Below are 21,541 nucleotides of genomic sequence, written 5' to 3'. Positions count from 1 at the left end.
GGGAGATGACATCATTGTCTGTTTCGACTACAAACCAATTATTTTTTACTTTTGTTAACATACAGCTTTCTTTGGTTTCCAACTTCAGGTCTTCATTCTTTTGAAATTTTGCTCCGTCTGATTGGACTACTACTAAACTTCAAGAATATCTTAAATTTCACAGCTCTAAAATTTGCATTTCTCTTTATCTTTAAGTTATCCCAAAGATTTCTCTTAAATTATTCATCTCTTCGTAATCTCTTAATCCAGTTTAACCTCCCTTCAAAAAAGGTGTTCCGAGTGTTCGATTGACGTAAGTGAAACTTTCATTTATTCGGCGACAAAAACTTCATTACACTTAACGTCATCGGAAGAAGGGGTTGAGTATTCAGATATAACGTTGATTAATTGATAATCATCTCTCTTTTTTTCATGTTTTTCCAACCAAAAGCAGCTAATCACTAGTTGTTGGACGCTAATCATTGAATGGGGATAACCCGTCGTGTCCGAAAAGGTAATGAGAGAGAGAGAGAGAAAGTGAATTATTAACTTTCACTCTTCTGATGAATGATTAGACTTCTCCAGATGTCGTAATCAAAATTTTTGGAATATTCCAAAATAAAAGGGACATTGGATAGAGAGGAGGGGAGATGGTCTCAAAACGAATCATGTTCCGCCTACTTTATCGCTTTGCAAAAGCGAACAATCGTTTTCTCTTTTCAATGTGGAACGAGAAATCTCGAATCGGTTTTGAATTGATAAGAGATTCATTTATATATATTTATATGATAGTGAATTTATAGTAAAAACGATCGTTTTCCTGTTCCCATCTCGAACTTGATTATTATATGTGTATCTCTTTTCCTCTTTTTCTCTTTTCATTTCACTTCCCGAATCTTCCGATAAATTAGAAGAAAAGTTCGGGGTCATCAGATAAACTAACCAGAACACACAAGGATATATAGGCAGCTTATCATCTATGAACATGCTAGGCTACTATGCAAACTTGCTCTATTGAACTTTCTGGAAAAAGTAGATCAAGATCTGAAATCTTCTGGAACGCTCTTTTATCTCTGAAATATTGAGCAGTTTTCCAGTTTCTGATCTTGGCTTTTTCATAAGATCTCATATATTCGAATGATGTTTTGTTGTTTCACATAAGGAAATCAAATTACGGAACAAATTGAAACAAGATTGAGCATGATGAATCAGAAATAATAAAAAGAAGTAAAGATTAATCAGGAATCAGAAATTCTAGATTTGTGTAGACCAGAAACTCAGTTGCCGTGGAAAGTAGAACGGAAAGAGATTGAAAGTCACAGAAACACTTTGCTTTATGTGAAACAAATAAAACGTAGAACAGTTACAGAAGCTGAAGCTCAATAATTTAATAGAAATAGAAAACTTTCAAGAATCCGAATCCACCTACACAAAAACTACTGAAAATTTGACATGATCGTCACCAATAAATCACAATAAATAAATCTGATTGGGTTCAATTCTCTCCTTCTCTTCTTCTGGTTTTTCCCTCAAAAAAAGGGAAAACTGTAGAGAGGAAAAGGGCTAAATGAGGGACAAGTTTAGAGGTTTCTATCTTCTTCCTTTCACTTTATCACCTGCCCTTATGCTTGTCAATCTTTTTTTCTTGCATATCGTTTCGGATATTTGTAGTCTTTAGTGCAAACTTTCTTTTTTTTCTCTGTCGATGAAATCGAAGTCTTTTCTTTGGAATGAAAACATCCATACAGACATCCGCACATCCAGAAACACATACAGACTCCAACAGATTCCATATTTGTTTATTTTCTGAGTGTCACACTTACTTATCCTACTTGAAATTGTTGTTTCTGGATCCACCTCCTTCAACCAATTTTCCATTTTCACCTTCTTCTTCATTTCTCTTTTTTTTTCTTTTTTTCATCTGAAATTATTACAAATTTCAGTGTTTCAATTGATGCAGAACAAATTCCAATCATAGCTTCAATTTTGCTAATAACGTCCTGTTTTTTTGCTTCATCTTCTTCAATTTCTAAATTCTAAAAATCAAAAAATTTGCAAAATTTGACGCAACACAAACACACAAGAAATGGGCGGAGCCTCATTGTCTCTCGTACCTCTTCACGTATATCACTCTCTCAGACTCCGCCCACATTTCGCACGCTTTTCCCTTTTCCTTTCATCTACTTGGTTTCACTTTCTCACAGTCTCTTTCTCCCCCCTTTTTAATCATCACATTATAATTTATAGCTTTATCTTTACTCTCTTGATGACGTGCTATCTTCAAATCTTATAGAATCTTCATTTGAGATGACCTAAATGAGAGAAAAGAAAAAAGAATTTGGTTTTTTGCAGGTCAAATTCACTATCTGACCTTTTCCGAAGGAGAAGACGACGCAACATTTTTCGAAAAAGAACATTCATTCCCGACTATTTCAAAGACGATGTATGGTTTCAAGATTGACTGGTGAGTTCCTTTTTTCTTTTTTAATATTTTGAGTGTCTGGATGTTCTGAAAGAGGAGGGATTACCGTAGATCACTCTTTCCATTTTCCTTAACTGGTTTTTTAAACTAGGGCTCGAAATGGGACGAAATGGGACGCCCCGCGTCCCGGCCCGATGGGAGGGGGCGCGTCCCCGTCCCGAAAAATGGGACGTCCCGAGAAAGCGGGCGTCATTCAATTCTTATCGTTCTTGACGTAACAAATATCCGAGACGAGATGTTTTTGTTATTTCAGATTCCTAGTTCACAGAAAACTGAAAAACAACTTTTTCGTAGTCAGACCTAGATTTTCACAGTTTTTTTACAACTCGTATCTAGTTGAATTCCAGAGCTTTAAACCTAGCTTCACTTGAAGTTCACAGTTTCCATCTCTAAAATTCAAAACGTTTTCATATTTTTCTTGCAATTCTTTTCATCTGTAATCCTACTAAATCGTCCTTGAAACGGAATAACACAGACATCCTTATCTCTTCTTTTCCTAAAACTTTCTCTCCCGAAATGTCTAGGTTTTCTCTTTTCCGTTTTCAATTTGATTTGTGAACGGATAGGTTGTCTTCCATAGTTTTCTTTTCATAATATTTATTCATTTCAGTTGTCTTCATGTCTGCATTCTGATTCTTTTCATCACCACAATAGACGCATATCCAATCTCATCAGAAGCTGTTATGACAGTTGAAGATGGTTTCGAAGTAGAGAAACCAAATTTGCATGCTCATCATCATCATCACAAGGTATGAAATGGATATCATGTGATAATCTCTTCGAGAAATTCTTCTCGAAAAACTGTCAAAGAAACGAAAAGAAAAAGAGGGGAAAGGGGTCAGAATTGGCGGAAGAAACTTGATGACGTGGTCATGGATTGAGATGGCTAGAGTGTTCTTTCTGGAAAGAAGAATCGGAAGAAAAAGGAAAAGGAAATATTTTCACTTTCAAATTGTTTTCGATTTTATTTTTGTCGATAAAAACACCACGTAGCCAATCATGAACCGTTTTGCTTCCGTGATTCAAGAAGGGACTAACTTCTTTTTGACATTCAATTATTTCATGTTTTCAGCATCATATCCGTCACAAACACCGTCGTCGAAGTCTAACTTCAGATGAGGATCACACAAAAACACAACGAAATAAGCAAGTGATGCTGACAAAACCCTATTGGCCATGGCCGTAAAAATCGTTCATTTCATTATTCTTATTTAGATTTCTTCATTTTCCTAATCTATATGTATATATATTTATCCCCTTTTCCCCTTTTATTTATTCTTTTTTTTCACTTCAAAATCCATCCTTGCCTCTTCCGATAATTTGACAAATTACTGTGATTTCCACCCGGGTCTCCTCTCCAGATGTCTCAAAATGCTTTCAAATTTCCCATCAAAAAATGATACTTTTGAGACAAGAAAATTCAACAACTATGACCCAAATTCAACATATGTATCTCATTTCTCACCTTTTTTATTTCGTATTATATACGTGTATTTTATTGGAAAAAGTTATTATCTTTTCAATGTTTCGTTCAATGTTTTCTGATCTCTGTTCTCTTTTTTCACTTTTTTCATATTCAAAACCACTTTTACTGATTTCAACTGCCAACCAACGAACAAAATGAACGATTTTTCTCACTTTCTTTTTTTGAATCATCCTTTTTTCTGCAGATATTACTTATTTCCATGGATGCACTAGTACAATAGTGGTAAGTTTTGATTACATATTCAAAAAATCTGAGAAAAGAATAAGTACATTCAAAGTGAATAACCTCCTCGTAAATCGCCACCATGTCGTCGGGGAGATTGTAACGAAAGATATCCAAACAGTAAGAGAGAAAAAGAAGCACGCGGTCATACAGTTCTCAGTAAGCTGACTCTGTTCAATGCTTCATTCTACGTCTCGAATCCATTATCTTCTAATTCATCATCTATTATCAGATCTTCTGAATCCCTATAATCTACCAATGAATCCTTATCTAAACTTGCAATGCGAAATGAATGATTGCTCAAGTAGATATTCCCATTAAAGCATATCCGAGAATCTTGAATTAACAGTACAGGTAAAGAAAATCATGCTTTTATATAAAACGCAAGAGGAGTCTGTCCATCTGACCCAATGTCGGCATTTTATTTTCAATTCCAAAAATAAAAATTTGGACCGAAAAACGTTTTCTGTTGTCACGTAAACTCGAGCTCTGAAGGTGCGTCTGCTTTGGCTGATATTCATATGTTTGCAAACAAAATTCATATTAAACTCGAGATAACTGAAACATGCGTGAACTCATAGTGGTCTCACTTTGTTCCGATTAACGTGTAACTGTAATCTCTGAATTGAAATAACAAAACCAGTTATTTCTTTTTCTATCGACACCAAAAAGTGTTTTCCGAAGAGAAGAAAACGTTTCAAACGTTGAGCAATGTACAGATTCAACAGAGTTTGTTTATTTTCCGAATTCTCTTCTGAATCTCTCGAATTTCAAAATTTTCAGAAAGCAAAGCAAGACGTGAAAAAGAAACAAAATTCGAATGACGGTAGTAAGAACTCGAAAACGTCATCAGGATCATCGAATGTTTCGTCAGCATCACCGACGGCTCATCAGAAGAGAAGACAACCGAAGAGTGATTCGGAAAGTGAAAAATCATTGTGAGTTTCAGTAGATCTTCCTCTCTGTGGAGATCCATGGAGATGGCCTCCTCGAAGTTGTCAGAAAACATGCTCCCGAAAAATTAGAGAATAAATCTTTTGAAAAGTTTCCAGAACATCTTGCTCTTTTCAGAAAAAATCCCCGACCAAAACTGATTCAACCATCTCCCGTTGTCTCTGTTCCGAAAACGAGTTCTCCAGATCGAACAAAACAAAAATCAACAGTTCAAGATATGGTGAAAGGAGTTGTCAATCGAATCACTTTCACTCCGAACAGAAAACAACAAAAATCCACGTCAACCCCTCCAACTTCTGAAATCCGAAAGGTTTCAGATGTGAGGTGGAGACTTCGATTAGGGGGTTACTGTATAGTTACTGTGATATTTCAGAAGTGATTATGTGGACAGTGAATTGGAGAAACAGGCGAAAAAGTCGAAATCGAAAGGAAGTATATCGACTTCATTGAGTGGAAGCACCGAGTCGATGATTTCTGATTTCACGAAGAAACCGATTCAGAATAAACAAATCGTTTCAGTTCCATCGAAAACCATTAAAAGTGAACGATCATTAATTGGGTTGGATGGAGAAACTGAACAAGATGAACAGAGAATCGAGAGAAGAAATTCAGGAATCAAGACACGTCAAACTTCTCAATCTCCGAGTTCTCGTCGGGATAGATCAATGGAAGAAAGTGCTTCAGAAGTAAGTGAAAAGAAAGAATTCAAATGAATGAATGCTGTTTCTTATTTAGACAAAAGACTCTGTTTCGTTGGCTGATGACGAAGAAACACGTGAGGAATATAGGAAATTGTTCAAAGATTTCGCGATGGCATCTCAGAAATTGACACTTGATGATTTCAAACATGAATTCAGTCAACTTCCCGGTGATCCCCCATCCGATCAATGCACTGCATTCAATTTGGGTGCAAATAACAAGAAGAATCGTTATACGAGTGAGGACTTTCAGTCACTTAAATCTATGTCAATTCTCTTTAATTTTAGATATTCCGTGCCTCGATATTTCTCGTGTTCGTCTCCAATTCATGGCCAATAAAAATAATCAATCGACTGACTACATTCATGCGAATCACATCAAAAGTCCTCTTCTGAAACGTGGATATATCCTCACTCAAGGCCCAAAAAAAGAGACAATTCCTGATTTTTGGCGTATGGTTTGGCAGGAAAAGTCCAATTCGATTGTGATGTTATGCCAATTCGTCGAGACAAATCGTGAGAAATGTGTTGAATATTTCCCGAGAAATGCCAATGCAACACTTCGGTTCGACAAATTAATTGTGACTTTCGAAGAGGCAATCGTCAACAAAAGTGTTGTTATAACTCGTTTAAACTTGTCTTTCGAAGGAGAAACTCGTGGAATTACTCATCTTCAATGGAAGGAATGGCCTGATTATCAGGTGCCTGGATCCTCTGAAGTCATGCTCAAAATTTTAAGAAAAATTCGAGCGAGAACTCATCCGCCGATAATTCATTGTGCTGCTGGAGTTGGAAGATCTGGAACTTTGATTGCTGTTGAAATTGCATTACAATCAATCAATACTCATTTCAAACTTCCAGATATCAAACAGGTAGATCAAAACAACAATTCAATCAATAATCAGTTACAGATTGTAACTGATCTTCGTCTGACTGGACGTGCAACATCAGTTCAAACTCTTCAACAATACATGCTCATCTGGAAGGTTCTTCTTGATTTCGGAGTTTCGAACAAATTGATTTCCGAGGAATTAGTCACCAAATTCTCTTCAACTTATCGTCGTTCTTTCCGTGGAAGTAACAACTTTTCTTGATCTTTCCTCGTTTCAAAATGAAGTTCTTTTGAATTTTTTTTTGTTAATCTTGATTCATGTTTTTGATGTATCCGAATGTTCTTATAATCAATTCGCAAAGAAGAACATGTTTTAAATCTTTATATTAAAAGAAAGTGGTAAGAGTGTGTATATAATAAATGGTATTGAAAAAAAACGGAACCGAAATGAATACAGGCAAAGTAAAACAATGTATGGGGAGGGGGAAAGTTCTAGACAAGTCTCACTAGGAAGTACAAATAAAAAGATTATGCAGGTGGGAGGGGATGACAAGACAAAGAAAATATGCGAAAGTAAAAAAAGAAACCGAATTGACTTCAGAGGGGTGGGGTCGTTTATACAATTGAATGTAATAGAAAAAGAGCGTAGCTAGAGAACGGATATGCATTCAACAAGAGGGGCGGGGCTATATAAACATCGTTAGTTTGTGGAGAGCACGAAATGTGAGCAAATGTTCAAGATAAACTATGACAAAATGTGAAAAAAGTTTCGAAGGCACTTTTTGTGAGAGAAATTGAGAAAAACGAGGTCACCCATTTTAGGAAAAAATTATTCTAGAGGGAAGGAGAAAATGAAAACACTGGGGAAAATGGAAAAGAAAAACAGAACTTTCAGAACTTTCGGAAAAGAATTAAAATTCTGAGAAAAAGGGGGCGGGGGTTGGTTGGTTGTAAAGTGAAAAAAGTGTGTCAGAATTGGTGTTTTAAGAAAAAGAGCAAAAAAAAAGAAAAGGTTGTGTTTAAGAGAGAATGTGATGGTGTGATGGTGGTGTTGGTTGTTGGTTACTGTTTGTAGGGGTGATCACGAGAGGCACCCAACAGACGACGATTGTTAAGCATTGCACCTGAAGACAAGAAAAGAAACAATATGAGTTTTTAATATGAGATGGGTTAGATCAATTATATGTTATAGTATCATTTTTTGTTGATTCTGTCGAAAAAAGAGGCAGCTAAAAAGAGATAATTGCCTCCTTTCTTAACGAAACATGAGAACCACAACCAAAATGATGCTATAACATATTTTTATTATTCCAGCAGGTTTTTCACATTTTTATCAATAATTTCAGATTTAGAGTTCAATAAGTATGGTTATTTCCCAGGTTTTAGATATTTCAACATTTGTATTCTAGCAATTTAATTTTTAATCTTGAGATATCATTACCCTACTTTCGTGATTCAAAGCCTCTTTTTCAAATGGTTCACAAAAAATATGCCGTTATCCTCTTACTAATTTTTCAAAGTGATCTTATTTATAACAAAAACCCGTTTTTCTTAAGGAAAAATAAATTTGGAATGCTTTAATATCGCTATCTCGTATTGTCAAAATGATTTCGTTTCGAAAAATGCAATACATAAATAAATAAATAAATAATTAGTTAGGTTGCCGAAAATGATTATTGACTGATATTTTTTAGTTTGGATTTATTGGGAGACAATGTTAAGTTTCATTGTATTATTGAAAACTTTTTCAATGCACTGCCCACATTCCAGCCAAGATTGTTTTGAAAATCAATTGAATTCAGTATTGCCTTGACCAGAAAGTAGCCTGTGTGTAACCTTCCAAAAACATAATAGCGAAGCCCATAATTAACTTGAATAAAAACTCAAAAAATGAATTAATATTTAAAGTATACAAACTATATAAACCCATGTTTAGTTATATTGTTTTGGCGGCTAATTAAGGCAGATTTCTATTGAATTATTCAAGAAACAAGAGACCGAGTCATGCACACGGAAATCAGAAAAAAGGCGTTGTTGTGTGAGCAAGAGCACGAAAATATGGAAACTTTTGGTTTGGAAATTGATAATACGAGAAATAGGAATATGGATAAGAAATGGAAATAAATAGGGATGTACAAAATAAAAGGGCCATTAAAATTCTCAGGGGAATAAAGAAATCCTCAGAGGCTTTTTTAAGCCCATCGTCTCACATAATACCCACCATGTGCACTTTGTTGACTAGTTAAATCTACTCCTGCATAATCTGCATACTGTTGTTGGCCAGCTTGAGCCGAATTCGCAGCGGCGGCGGCAGCTAAAGCTCCATACTGTGCCTGAGCTTGTGCTTGAGCAGCAGCAACTGCATTCTGACCAGCTGCATATTGTTGAATTGCAGAGAAATCGTAGAGGCTTGCTTGGCTGAAAACAAAGAATGTATGTTCACTGATAGATCAAAAGATCTTCCCCCGGGAACCTTGAAACTCTCAAAACAATTTTTCAACACAATCTATACTTCCGTGTCTTTCTCCTTCTCTTCTCAAAAATCTATCCGGCTCTCAAACAGAAAAACCACTTGTCACCGAGTCGGTGTCAATATTACGACACAGCTGTCGTCGTATTCTTTCTCGACAAAAAAACAGTTGTCAGATTGGGGAAAAAGAAAAAGTTAGGAGATGATAATGTATTTCCAGGAGTTTCTGTTCAAGAGTCACAGAATCGTGGACTCTTGATTATACAAAAAATGCAACTTACTTTAACAAAATCTGCTGATATTCGGCTGCTTGTTGTTGTTGTAAAAGTGCAGCTTGTTGTTGAAGAGCAGCATTCCCTGCATTTGCTTGTAATTGTGACTGTTGCTGCATTATTAAAGCAGCTTGTGACGTGGCTGTTGCCCCGGCAGAAGCAGCTCTTCCAGATGGACTCATTACAATTGGGGCACCACAAACTGCCATTGTTGGAGACCGGGAAATTCCATTGGCCATCATTTGTATTCCGTTTGCCATAACTCCACGTTGCAGGGCAGCGGCTTCTGAAACTTAAGACACCGTTGGAAACGCCCAGAAACTGAAGTTAAATGACAAAACTAATTTTATTTCATTTTCAAAAACAAATTTCAAAGAATTACTAAAACACTTGATTTTAACTTATTCACAATACTTTGAGAAAGATTTTTTAATTATGAAATAAAGAAAAATAGAAAACTAACGAAGTGCAGCCAATGGTTGTTGCTGTTTCACAGCAGCTAAATGAGCAGCAGCAAGTGCACTTTGATCAGCTCCCGAACGATATGTTCCATTAATGATTGCCAACTCCATCAATTGTTTTCTCTTTAATTCATCTTCTCCTTCTGGTGCTGGTACTAATAACTTCTTCACTTCATCCATTGCTCTCAATAACTTCACTTTTGCTCGATTTGCTGTATCTTCACATTGAATTAAAACATGAAGTTCTTCCGAAAGATGCTCCCAATTCGGTTTCCCTCTATTCAATTCTTCCTTTTTCTTATCTCTCATTGATCCACGTCCACGAACCATTATCTTACATCCAGTTTCTTGTTCCAACTGTTTGGCTGTCATTCCACGTGGACCAAGTATCCGACCGACGAAGTTATACTGAAATTAGAAGAAATATTGGTTTGCCGTTGGTATTGCTACTTTTTCAGTCACCTTTAGGTAAACCTTTTTTGTTTTAACCATTAAAAACATTAACTTGAAAATCCCTTTTAAAATTTTGGCTATAGAAAAAATAGAAGACCAATAACATTTTTGAGAAAATTAGTTTCAAAAACTTACATCAGGATGTTCTTTAGCAGGAACAAATACTTTCTCTGTATGTACTGTAATATCTCCTTCAGCATCTGGTAATGTTACGTTGTCCTTTGTGAATTCAAACTGGAATAATGCCACCCGAACTTTACTGATTTCATCGTCAGCCAATCGTTCCAAATGATGAAAAACATTCGGAAATGCAGCCAACTGTTTCTTATCTTTCAAAAGTTGGGATAGATATTCCACTGAATATTGTGGATGTTGTGTTGTGGATATCCCATTTGCACCGCCTGAAAATTATTGCTAATTGAAAAACTGATAAAATATGATTTCAGACAGAATTTAACGGATTCGTGATTATTTTAGATGCGAATTTGATTTTTAAAATTTGGAAAGTTGCTCTAACAATTCCCGAAATGAAACCGATACATAACTCAAGAAAACTTCAGACCTCTGACTTTCTAATCTCCGAAACCTAGTTGAGCTGACGACGCAACGGACTACGACAGCCTACCGTACCCCTCTCTCACCTGGTTGATGACTGACTGGTGACGGTGTTATTGTGACCTGTGGAGGACCGGAAGACGGTCCAATAAATTCATGACCCGTATCATTTGGAGGAGGTGGAACTACACCAGATGAAGTATCAAGATTCAGAAGGCATTGATCATCTGAATGCCCATCCAACATCGTCGTTCCGGAAGACAGAACGCCACAGTCACCACCGTCCATATTTATGAATACGATAATAAAGAGAAAGTACTAAAGGGATCGGTCGAATCGGAGAGAGTAAAAGTTGGGGCGGGTGTGGTGTATGTCGTCGTTGTCTGAGTGTATGTGTGAGTATGGCGGAGGGATCGAAGGGGCAAGTCAGCCAAGCCGGCGGTCGCTCGATCGGAGAAAATCGGATAGAGTATATAAGATGAAGAGACACAGAAAGCTCCCTTCGACCATGTTACACCGTGCGCGCGGGAGCTCTCTCTGAAGCTGCGTCTCACTGAACTTAAGTTATCTTTCAGAGGGACTCGGGAAAGGGTCTCTCTGTTTCTCTTCTCGGGCGGTTCCATATCCACTTGAGAGCATCTTTTTTCATTTTCTTTCACTCTTTCGTTTCTCTTTTTCTAACTTTTCTAGAGATTCTAGGTAGAAGAGAGTATCAGAGGAGCAGACATATTGGAATCAAAGGTACTTCAGTTTTGGGTAGAAGGGCTATCACTTTGAACGGGAGGAGTGCGCGGGCAGTGTCACGGATATCGAAACATTCGAGTGTTTTGACCAGTTATTGTATCTATTAAGTATCATTTCCGAACTATAACTTTTGACACGAACCATATAATTCCAGATGAAGAAAGAGAAAACCAAAATCACTAACATGTTTTGTACAAAAAATAGTCATAAAATTACTAATTCAGCTAATATTTGTAAAATATCAGTTTTCAGGAAAATTTAGCTGTTATGAATAGTCTTGTCATGCATACAAGATTTTTAAGGCACAGATCTCCGCGTAACCACCAAACCCATCATTCCATTAACTATACTCATCGTCTCATACCAATATATCATTCCCAATTTTACGATCTATCCCTTCTCTCCGAAATTTTTATGATCATCATAAGGTGTCAGTTGGCTCCACCGGTTTAATGAGATGAAGGAATTCGGTTTCTATGAGGACACAAATTTTCAATGAAATTCAAAATTACATGCGACTTTTTCATGCAAATATTTGTTCGGTTAGGGTATTTTCGGGTTAATTAAAAACCAAAAAGAAAAACTTCTAAAAAAAAATACCACAACACTTAACTTTTCGCTTATCAGTGTGTATGAATATGCGTGATGATTATTTAATTATTATATCAATTACCGTTAGGTGTTAAATGATCCGCGGAAGCGTGTGTCATCACGTCTTGAAGCGTAATGGGTGGAGCCAGAAGTGGAGATATTGGAGCAGGCGGGGAGGCTGTGGTGACGTGAGAATCAGAAGATGTCGTTGATACGGATGATCCAGTAGATGATGTGGCAACCAGTGATGATTCAGTGGTTGTCTGAAGAAAACGGCACACTTGCATTTTGAAGAAAAATTAAGAAGGGTAAAAAAAGGAATAGAGAATTTGAAACATCGATGCAATGTTTTTGTAAGAAACCTGTGAAAAAGTTAGATTATGTTCATTTTCAGGTTAATCCTTGTTCATAGTTGTAAGAAGAAGAATGACTTGAACATGAACAAAACCACACTTTTTCAGCATAGAGCTTATGATAGTGGGCGGGAGTAAAAGTTTGTCTAAATATAAATTGATTGATGACTTTTTGTTAGCTTAAACAATATAAAAAACTCTTTGAGCGGGGTGTGAGTTGTGCAGATATTTAATAAATCAATAAAATGTTAGTTATCAGTCAGTTTGAAAATGATTAGAACGACATGGAATAAGTCAGCTGAAAATAGGAAAAGTGCGTGTCTCACTGTTCTGTTTCAAAAAGGTTTTTGCCTTCTTTTTCAAGAAGAGAGCATTCGTTTCTATTGTTTTAACTTTCGTTTTCCCCCAATTCAACGAGGCGGCCGATCGACCGGAGGGGAGGATGAGCCGCCGAGCAAATACAGTATCCCAAGAAAGAGGGAGGAAAATGCTACCACTTTTGTGTTTCAACTCATTTGAAGGAAAAGAAACCGAGGGTCAAAGACAGATTTTGTGTGCACTTTTGGGATCGAATGGGTAAGAAAAAGAAGAGATGGAGAAAATGAGGAAATGTACAAACATTGGAGATAACATTCTTACTGAGCAATCGTTTCAAGATCAAGTGAGAGCAATGGATTACTGCTCACTTACAGAATAAAAACGACAAACAACAATGTATTCAATGAAAGATATACATTCATAACTTCTGTCCTACTGTACACAAGTCTTCTCACCATCATTTACGAACATCCACATAAAAGGGTGGTAAATGAATGGCAGATCCTTGAGAGGAAGAAAAAAACAACTGATTCTAGTTCTTCTTATTCTTAACAACTACACAGAAGTGATGTGTTTGAGAAAGAATGAAAAAGAGAGTGAGAGTCATAAAAACACAAAGATAGTCAATTTGGAATCGGAATCTTCATTGTGGCGAGGTATGAGGAAAGGGAAAATGTAAAAGTGAATGGAGGGAAAACAAAAATTAATACTGAAATTCACTGGATGTAAGTATTGTATAACTGTTTGTGTGTCCCGATGTCCGGATGTCTGTACAACTTTTTTCTCTGTGTACGAACAGATTTCAACGATGGAAACACCAGAAAATGAGGGGTTAAAACTAATTGAAAAAGGAAAAGAAACTGTTGAAAAGAAGAGAAAACCGTGATGAGGATGGCTGGTGACTTCTTCTTTTTAGATATCTCAGCAGATAACATCAATTGGCAACACAAGAAGACGAAGAAAGGGCGGAGAATAGAGACGACGTTGACTTAATATAGGAAGTTTGAAGAAGAAAAAGATACAGGAGAAGGCGATGAAGAGAAAAAGGAGAAAATGAAGAGAAAATAAGGAAACAAATGAACTGTTCTTTCGGGTTCGGAAGGATTATCTAGATTGAATGTTAATACTATACCGGAGCACTATTTCATGTAAATTTCTAAAATGAAAGAATTTTGGAAGACTAAACAGCTGTCAATAGGCGATGACACAAAAAAGAATAACCATTTATTAATTTTTCCTTATTGTCATATTCACCACGGAAAGTCAACTCATGCATATTTCGATACGTGTAAGCTACCCCAACGGGAAACTTGCAACATTCTACCCAATATCAACACTATCCATCTTTCTGCTTTTTTCATATCTTGCCATGGTCATCTGTTTCCAAGACTGGCTTCTCCTTCTCTTTTCATCCATCATAGACTATATATGGAGACGGTCAGAAAGCTACTTGGCGCCTACTAAATCCACTGGAAACCAGTTGGGAATTGATAGTTTTTGCCGAGGGCTAATTTGGTTAAGTGATGGGTTTGATGGGTGGCAAAAGGAGTGGAGAAGGAAATGAATGAGTAGATAAGGAAGAACCGTTTAGACGAAAAAAAGAGTTGATAAGAGGGATATGGATGTAAAGTCATTATAAATGATTTATCGGCTTATGAAGTAGAGGATAATCGAACCGTACGTCTATCCAATAAGATACCTGTATTTTTGTATCATCTCGTTTCATTCGAATCATAGAAATTAAGGGTTTTGCTGTCTTCTCTAAAGTTCTTTTAAATCTGAACTGCCATCTTATACTTAAAATTAACTAAACTTCCGAAAAGACTTTTTGAAATGAAATGAATCGTTAAGACTATGGTATTCTAATTATGGGTTCTCACGAATACTAAATTCCAGAAAACGTCATTGACCTGTGACTTCACAGAAATTCCAGCAAAAACAAGAGAAACGGTAAATTGTTGGTACATATTTGCGGCAAAAGGTGAAGTGAATGGCGGGGGGTCTTTTTTTTTCTTTTTTCTTTCCAATTTCCTTGACGTACACGTCAAGAAAAAGAGAATATGGTAGATGAGAGAGACTGTAGGGAAATAAAGATTTAGGAGAAGAAACACATTGGCAAAACAGGTTATTCTGATGCCTGCGCAGAGGACAGTAAGCATTGAGAGAGAAATGAACAAATCGCCTTTCGATTACATTTTCTATTCTAACATTTAGAATTTCTCTTCTTCTTTTCCGTTTTGTCGGCATATCACCACGCCTTTCCTTTTTCCAGGTGATTACGGTTTCAACGTCCTTCATTCATTTCCTTTCTTTCTCTAATACTCTCTGATAGAAGATGAAGGAACTAAATTAATTATGCCTGGAGATATCTCAAGGTTGTGTATCAAATGGATACATACGGTTCATTTATATCATTGATGGGAAATAATCAATTTCGGAAAAGAAACGGCGAGACAAGAAACTACTCCCACCGGAAAAATAGTTTGTTACACAAAGCGGAATTCTGAAAGGCCAAACTGTTTTATGAAAAGAGAGTAACAAAAATTCATGGACCACTTTTCTAATCTATCATCAAATCATATTTTGCGATATCTTCACTACATCATAAAATCGAAAAAAAAAAACGTTGACGGTGAATCAAAGAGGAAGGACGAATAACGAATTCTAATTTTACGAGCTTTCATCCGTTTTGGGGTGCGATACAGGTAAAGATAAAGATCAAAAAGGATATGGATGATAATCAATACGTTTAGTTGGGTGCCTACATTGGGAAATTGAAAAGAATCAGGACACAAGCCTTTTTCTAGAGTGGACTTCTCGTATTTCAGATTACGAGTGCAACTATTCTGAAAACACCTCCTACTGATTCATGAAATGGTATGATTTGTGGCAGTGAGTAATACTTGAATAATAGATTCCGTCCTTTTCTAAAAATCTACCAACCGTCTTGTTATAACAGTAATTCATAAACAAATAACAAGAATATGTGAAAAGGTGTGTACCAAATAGAAACAAGAGATAATCAAATACAGAATGACCGATGATGAGATAGAAGAGATTCGAAAGTAAAAGAGGAATTATTTAGTGATCAGTTATTCAGTCAGGCGGTTAGTTCCCGAAAGAGAAAAAAGAAGGAGAAGAACCGACTAATTCGGATTACAAACAGGCAAAGTGGACCGGAGAGAGAGAAACAGAAAACAGTGTAAAGGTGCGGTAGAGTAGGGGAAAAATAGGATTAAAACAATAAACTGTTTTCTGAGTTTCGAATTTGCAGAATATGTCTGGAACTATAACGTGATATTTCAATCCTGAGGTGTTGATGAGCTATAAATCGTAATACAGTTGTTTCTAGTGAAAAATCAAATAAGGGAGAAATGAAACCTTGTATGTATGTATACGGGAACATAACTGCTACCAACTACCTCCAGTACTCGAGACACCGCATTCTCTTTGGGGTCATGAAGGAAAGATATCTCACTCAAACCATCTCTATCCCTTCATTCATTCCGATATACTGATATACATCTTTGTGGGACGAAAAAGACGAGAAAGAAGGGGATGTCGATCTGCTACGACCTCTTCTACCAAATACTGTATACAAATGGAAAGAATAAACGGAATGAAAGAAAATTACCCATATAGAGTAAATTAGCAGTTATTTTATCAGCTGAACTTTCAAATAAATAAAAAGTTCGAAACGATCTCATATTTCAATTAAAAACCCTCAGATTCGAACGACCAAGTTACAAAAGTAAAGATTTCTGATAATTTACTGATCGGGTTTTCAGCTTAAAGATGACAATACAATGTATCAGAAGACAGAACAATATTGTAGGTGTGTGTGATGCAGAAGGATGATTAATAATTTACGGTAGGAAACGGCGAATGAAAAGGACAAGAAAGGTGAGGAAAAGATCTATATCTCATGGAAAGATTCTAAGAAAAAGTAAGTGTAATTTGGAAGTTTTCTATACGAGACATCAACGAGTTATTCTTCTGTAGTACCTAATTTTTAACGCATTTCTTTTCACACGCTATCAACCCAAGATTTCGCATCAAGTTTTTAGACAGTGCTTGGAAAAGAGCCGTCGGGCAATGGCGTCAAACCCACTTGTCAAAAAAGAGATCGGAAATGAAAAAGCAAATAGGAATGAAAAAAGAAAGAGGTGAGAAAATGCTTCACAAAAGCTAAATCAACTTTTCAAGTTCAACTATTTCTACATACAGAAGGCAACTGGGTCAAAGGTGTCAAAACTATAAAGATATGTCTCCGGAAGGAAAGAAACAGAGGGAAAACTAGGTGGAAACGAGAGAGAGAGAATCATTTTCCTATTTTATGGTCCATTTGGTATACCGAACAGAAACGATCAAGATGATAGAGAGACAGTTGAAAGAGAAGAGAATACTGACTGGGTGGTCGGGAAAATCAGAAAAAGGTAGTTTTTGAACTTGAGAAAATGAATAATTACAGTTTTCGGAAAGAGAGAAGCCCGATTAAAGTTGACATTATGCAGGAAAGTCGAGGAACATCAGGATGTACTCATGGCTAGTTTCAGATAAATGAGAATGCTCAAATCAATGTCGAAGTTGAAACAAAGCATTTCCAGATTTGAAAAAAAGGTGTCTAAAATCTAAAAACTAGGCTGCTCTAGGAAATGGACGGAAATCAGATGGTAGCTTTTCCACTGTGTTTGCACACAAATGGAGGCACGTTCTCCTTCTCAAAGAAGTCAAACATCTAAGAGTATTCTCTCTCGTGTCTACCGGTATTTGTCCGGTCGGCACAGAGTTCATGTTGATTTAATTGACATATCTAATGGGTGGTGGTAGAAAAAAGAAACGATGAAGTAGGAAAGGGAGTGTAACTTGAGCATTTTTGGACAGAAACAACAATGAAAAGTGTGAAATCAAGGAAACACTGTATGGCTTCAGAATTACCCAAGGGAGTCTGTACAAACGAGAAAAAAAGAAATACATAGATGTTGATGTCTAACTCTTTTAATGAACTTCTCAAAAAATCTTATCAAACCCGACGATCCTACAAAAGTGCACATATTTTCTACCATTAAAAAAATTAAAATATTAAGATGAACTAACCGCAATTTCTGGTTTCCAATCTGATTTGGCAAAGTCGTTTGCATCAAAATGATGCATTAATGTAGAGAGCATTTTTGTGATGTGGAGGTGAAATCTGAAAAAGAAGATAAATGAGAAGACTGAAGTAAATTCAAGAGTAATGACAACGTCTTCCAGAAATTTTTATGACTGAATTTCTAAGAAAAAGCTAAATCGAGAATCAAAGAAGACGTAGGCTGGGAAATCTTCTTAAATCGGGCATTATCGGACGGATGTTTTCGTGTTTACATATGGAACCGCCAACGGTTTGTCACGGGATGATGGATTTCAGAGACAAGCGAAATTTCAGACAAATGGAGAGAAGTGATTAGAGAAAGTATTTCAGTTAATCACAAGAAATCAAACTGAGAATTAGAGAAACTTCATCAGAATTTATTTGGAATGAATGACTGGAAAATTGCTATACTCAAAATTTTCAGCCTTTCAGTAAAATTCTCTAAAATAGTTGAGTGCATTATGATATTCTAAGTAGAGAAACTTTGAAGCGATGGAGATTTTTTGAAAATTTCTTTCAATTAATTAATTCAAATAAAAAATGAACAAAATGAACAAAGAATGAATGTATCATTTTATTCGGTTGTTGTGATCACTTCTCTCTTTTTCTCTCATCGCTTCGTCGCCGTCGTCGCAGTAAGGATTGGCTTGGCGCGCATCCGTCCGCTCTTCCGGAGTCCGGATGTGTCTTCCAAAAGAGATACACAGCGGATTTTAGTGTTGAATTTAGTGTAGGCGACGACGAGATGAAGTGAAATAAAACAGAAAAAAGAGAAGAAGATGATGGAAAAGGATCGGAAAGAATAGTGGTTAGAACAAGTGTTCCAGAAGTTAACACTAATTGAAAACATATTCATTGCAAAGCTTGGACTCAGAATTAGAAGAAATTCTGAAAAATCAACAGAAATTGAAAAAATTTGGAGAAAAAAATATCATTTTTTGAAGCTTTCAAAAATGATATTTTTATTGCCTTCGGGCCGGGCCGGGCCTTGACAATTATGCATAAGTGAAGTAGACAGAAAGATTCTCGACTGATATCCTTGACCAGCCCTCTGCCAGAGCTTCGGGTGCAAAATAAGACTTGATTGTCGATTATCAACGTGAAATTTCAAAAAGAAATGAGAATTCCACGTTGTTTTTTCTATGAGACGAATGTGGAGATTTCGAATTATTTCAATTATTTTACAAAGTTTCCAGCGCCTTTCAATTGACTCCGGATGGGATTAAAGTCATCGAAAGAAGCGGAGAAGTCTCCGAAAAACGAGAAATTATCCAGTAAAAAGTCTGGAACGAAATCTAAGAAGTCTGAGCCAATAGTTCAAGATGTGGTGGTAGAACCAAGTGAAGATGTAGAAGAAACTCTCTCTGAACCCACAGAACAAAAAGAAATAATGATGGAAGTACCAGAAGTCATGAAGGTTGCCGAAAATCTAGAAGAATCAGATTCACGTGTTACTTCTGGAAGTGAATCTGATCTGGATATTGTAGATGATCAATCTGAATCTATATCGGAAACGGACTCTAATCAAGTGGTAACTTCTGAATATTCTGAATCGGGAACTGATTCTGGTGATGATAGTGAAGAAGAATCTCCAGAATATGATCAAGAATCGATAACTGAGGAAGATATTGAAAATCGAGAAGAACTGATTTCGGCTATTGAAAATTACATCGGTGAGAGTAAGTGATACCGGGCATGCTTTCAATTACTAGAAGTATTTCTTTGCAGAAGAAAGTTCGGAAACTGAAAATCACCATTCTGAAGTCACTGCTTCTTCAAAATCTGTAGACAGAGAGCGTATTGCGTGTGGAGCAGATGTTGAACAATCTGAACTCTATTCGAAGTCATCCGTAATAAGTTTAGGCAATTCGGATGATGTTTCCGCCGAACAATATGAAAGTAAGCTTAACAATGATTGGATCTTCGATGATCTTTTTCCGTTCTTTTACAGGTTATCACAATGAATCGTCTGATTCCTACCCAATAATTTCTGAGAATCGTAAAAATGGAATTACTTTGATTCGTGTCAATGGACCACATGCAGATAAAACTCAAGATTTCTGGAGAATGGTTGTTGAGAAACGAATTCCGACGATTCAAATGACGTGTGATTACGTAGAAGGTAATGAATTTAACAATCAAAATATAAATTTGTAAAATTCAGATGGCATTTTGAAATGCGCGCCGTACATTCCAATGCTCGGTGAACCAGAGTTACGCTGTGGAGTCTACACAATCAAACGTCTTGGGCCGGAGTCTCAGTTATCGGCGAATCTAAGAAGACAGCAACTTTTGATTTATGAGACAAAAAGGTTAGTGCTCACGAGATTAATTGGTGAAACTTTTGAAGATAATTTTTTAGAGTATCTTCTGAATACAAGCACAGCGTCACTCATTTTCATGAAAGCGAAAATTTTGACTCAACTCAAGCATCCAGAAATTCAAATGTTATCATTAAACATGTTTCTCATCAGGTAGTGAAAATTATTAGTACTGATCATTACAACAGACAATTTTCAGCCAAATCCGCAGCTATTGATTCATGGATCATGGTGACGAAACAAGAAGATCAATTATAATATAAATAATGAGAAGAAATACAAAAAACAAACAAACTGGTGGATTGGTGTGGCTGTTACATAGTAAATAAATTAAATTTTATTTGAATAAAAATGCTCACACTGAATTTTTTACTTGCTGACTTTTGACAGACTTGCCGAAATAGTCCAGCCTATTTCCAAAAAAATGAAAAGAAAAACTGGAAAGTAGAGAAAGATTTCAAAAGCGATTGGTTGGTGAAATGGATGTAGAGGGGGGAGTGGGGGAGTAAAGGCCATAATTACATACTTTGTCGGTATTTCTCTACCCCGTCTCCGATAATGACAACACTATTTTTCGTGTTATTGGCCGAAATTAACACCCCGTGGTTACTCGAATTCATTGATGTTAAAAAGTGTTGGAAACGGAGTAAGAAGATTCGATGGGAACCATTCAAAAACAGGTTCAATGAGAGATTACTGTAGGATTAAGAGAGAGGTTCAGAGATTCCAAATGAGGGAAAAATAGGAGGAAGGAAAACAACAAAAGGTAACATTTGTAAAGAGAAATGAAATGATGAATGCACATATTTTCCGGTACATTGATTCCCATTTTAGTGATGATGGGATGGGAAGAAATGGGAAAAAGGAAGGCTTTCTGTGGGAAAAGACAAAAGATGGATTTTTGAGGAGGAGAATCTTATTTAGAAATATTTTTCCAAGTTATGAAATCAATTTATATCTTCTGTATACATAAGTTGAGAACGAGATAGAAAGAATGATATGAAGATTTTGAAAACTTACCGTTCGATTGATCTGCTAACTCTATTGATTGATTACACTCGGTGGAATGGTACAGTAGACAAAGATACAGTGAGCGGAAGCTGCAAATAAATATAATGATTCTGGAAAGTCAGCAAGCAGAAGATTTTAGAAGATAAAGAAAGATCTGCACAATATTTACCATGAGATTTTAAAATTCTATTGTGAAAAACGTTTAAGC

General features: G+C 36.3%; 5 protein-coding genes across 5 annotated transcripts; 3 read left to right on the top strand and 2 right to left on the bottom strand.

The window, feature by feature from the left end:
* Window positions 1-2,420: 2,420 nt before the first annotated feature.
* On the top strand, window positions 2,421-3,647 carry GCK72_001855 (uncharacterized protein; the record flags this gene model as incomplete). The annotated part of the gene is made up of 3 exons (XM_003114940.1): window positions 2,421-2,443; window positions 3,072-3,210; window positions 3,534-3,647. The coding sequence occupies 3 exons, from the start codon at window positions 2,421-2,423 to the stop codon at window positions 3,645-3,647; spliced, it is 276 nt and encodes a 91-aa protein (XP_003114988.1).
* A 1,233-nt stretch (window positions 3,648-4,880) lies between these two features.
* On the top strand, window positions 4,881-6,915 carry GCK72_001854 (uncharacterized protein; the record flags this gene model as incomplete). The annotated part of the gene is made up of 6 exons (XM_003115033.2): window positions 4,881-4,898; window positions 4,953-5,107; window positions 5,241-5,447; window positions 5,497-5,809; window positions 5,859-6,060; window positions 6,110-6,915. 6 exons carry the CDS (start codon window positions 4,881-4,883, stop codon window positions 6,913-6,915), a joined length of 1,701 nt encoding a protein of 566 aa, XP_003115081.2.
* Window positions 6,916-8,845: 1,930 nt separating this feature from the next.
* Window positions 8,846-11,152, bottom strand: GCK72_001853 (uncharacterized protein; the record flags this gene model as incomplete). The annotated part of the gene is made up of 5 exons (XM_003115005.2): window positions 8,846-9,071; window positions 9,405-9,681; window positions 9,859-10,264; window positions 10,445-10,710; window positions 10,951-11,152. 5 exons carry the CDS (start codon window positions 11,150-11,152, stop codon window positions 8,846-8,848), a joined length of 1,377 nt encoding a protein of 458 aa, XP_003115053.2.
* A 1,121-nt stretch (window positions 11,153-12,273) lies between these two features.
* On the bottom strand, window positions 12,274-12,486 carry GCK72_001852 (uncharacterized protein; the record flags this gene model as incomplete). The annotated part of the gene is made up of 1 exon (XM_003114979.2): window positions 12,274-12,486. One exon carries the CDS (start codon window positions 12,484-12,486, stop codon window positions 12,274-12,276), a length of 213 nt encoding a protein of 70 aa, XP_003115027.2.
* Window positions 12,487-19,217: 6,731 nt separating this feature from the next.
* Window positions 19,218-20,580, top strand: GCK72_001851 (uncharacterized protein; the record flags this gene model as incomplete). The annotated part of the gene is made up of 5 exons (XM_053723152.1): window positions 19,218-19,680; window positions 19,730-19,900; window positions 19,953-20,123; window positions 20,166-20,313; window positions 20,364-20,580. The coding sequence occupies 5 exons, from the start codon at window positions 19,218-19,220 to the stop codon at window positions 20,578-20,580; spliced, it is 1,170 nt and encodes a 389-aa protein (XP_053591797.1).
* Between the last annotated feature and the right edge of the window lie 961 nt (window positions 20,581-21,541).

The sequence above is a fragment of the Caenorhabditis remanei genome, chromosome I (assembly GCF_010183535.1).
Source record: "Caenorhabditis remanei strain PX506 chromosome I, whole genome shotgun sequence".
NCBI classification, from domain to species: domain Eukaryota; kingdom Metazoa; phylum Nematoda; class Chromadorea; order Rhabditida; family Rhabditidae; genus Caenorhabditis; species Caenorhabditis remanei.
This window is presented reverse-complemented; position numbering and strand designations above follow the sequence as displayed.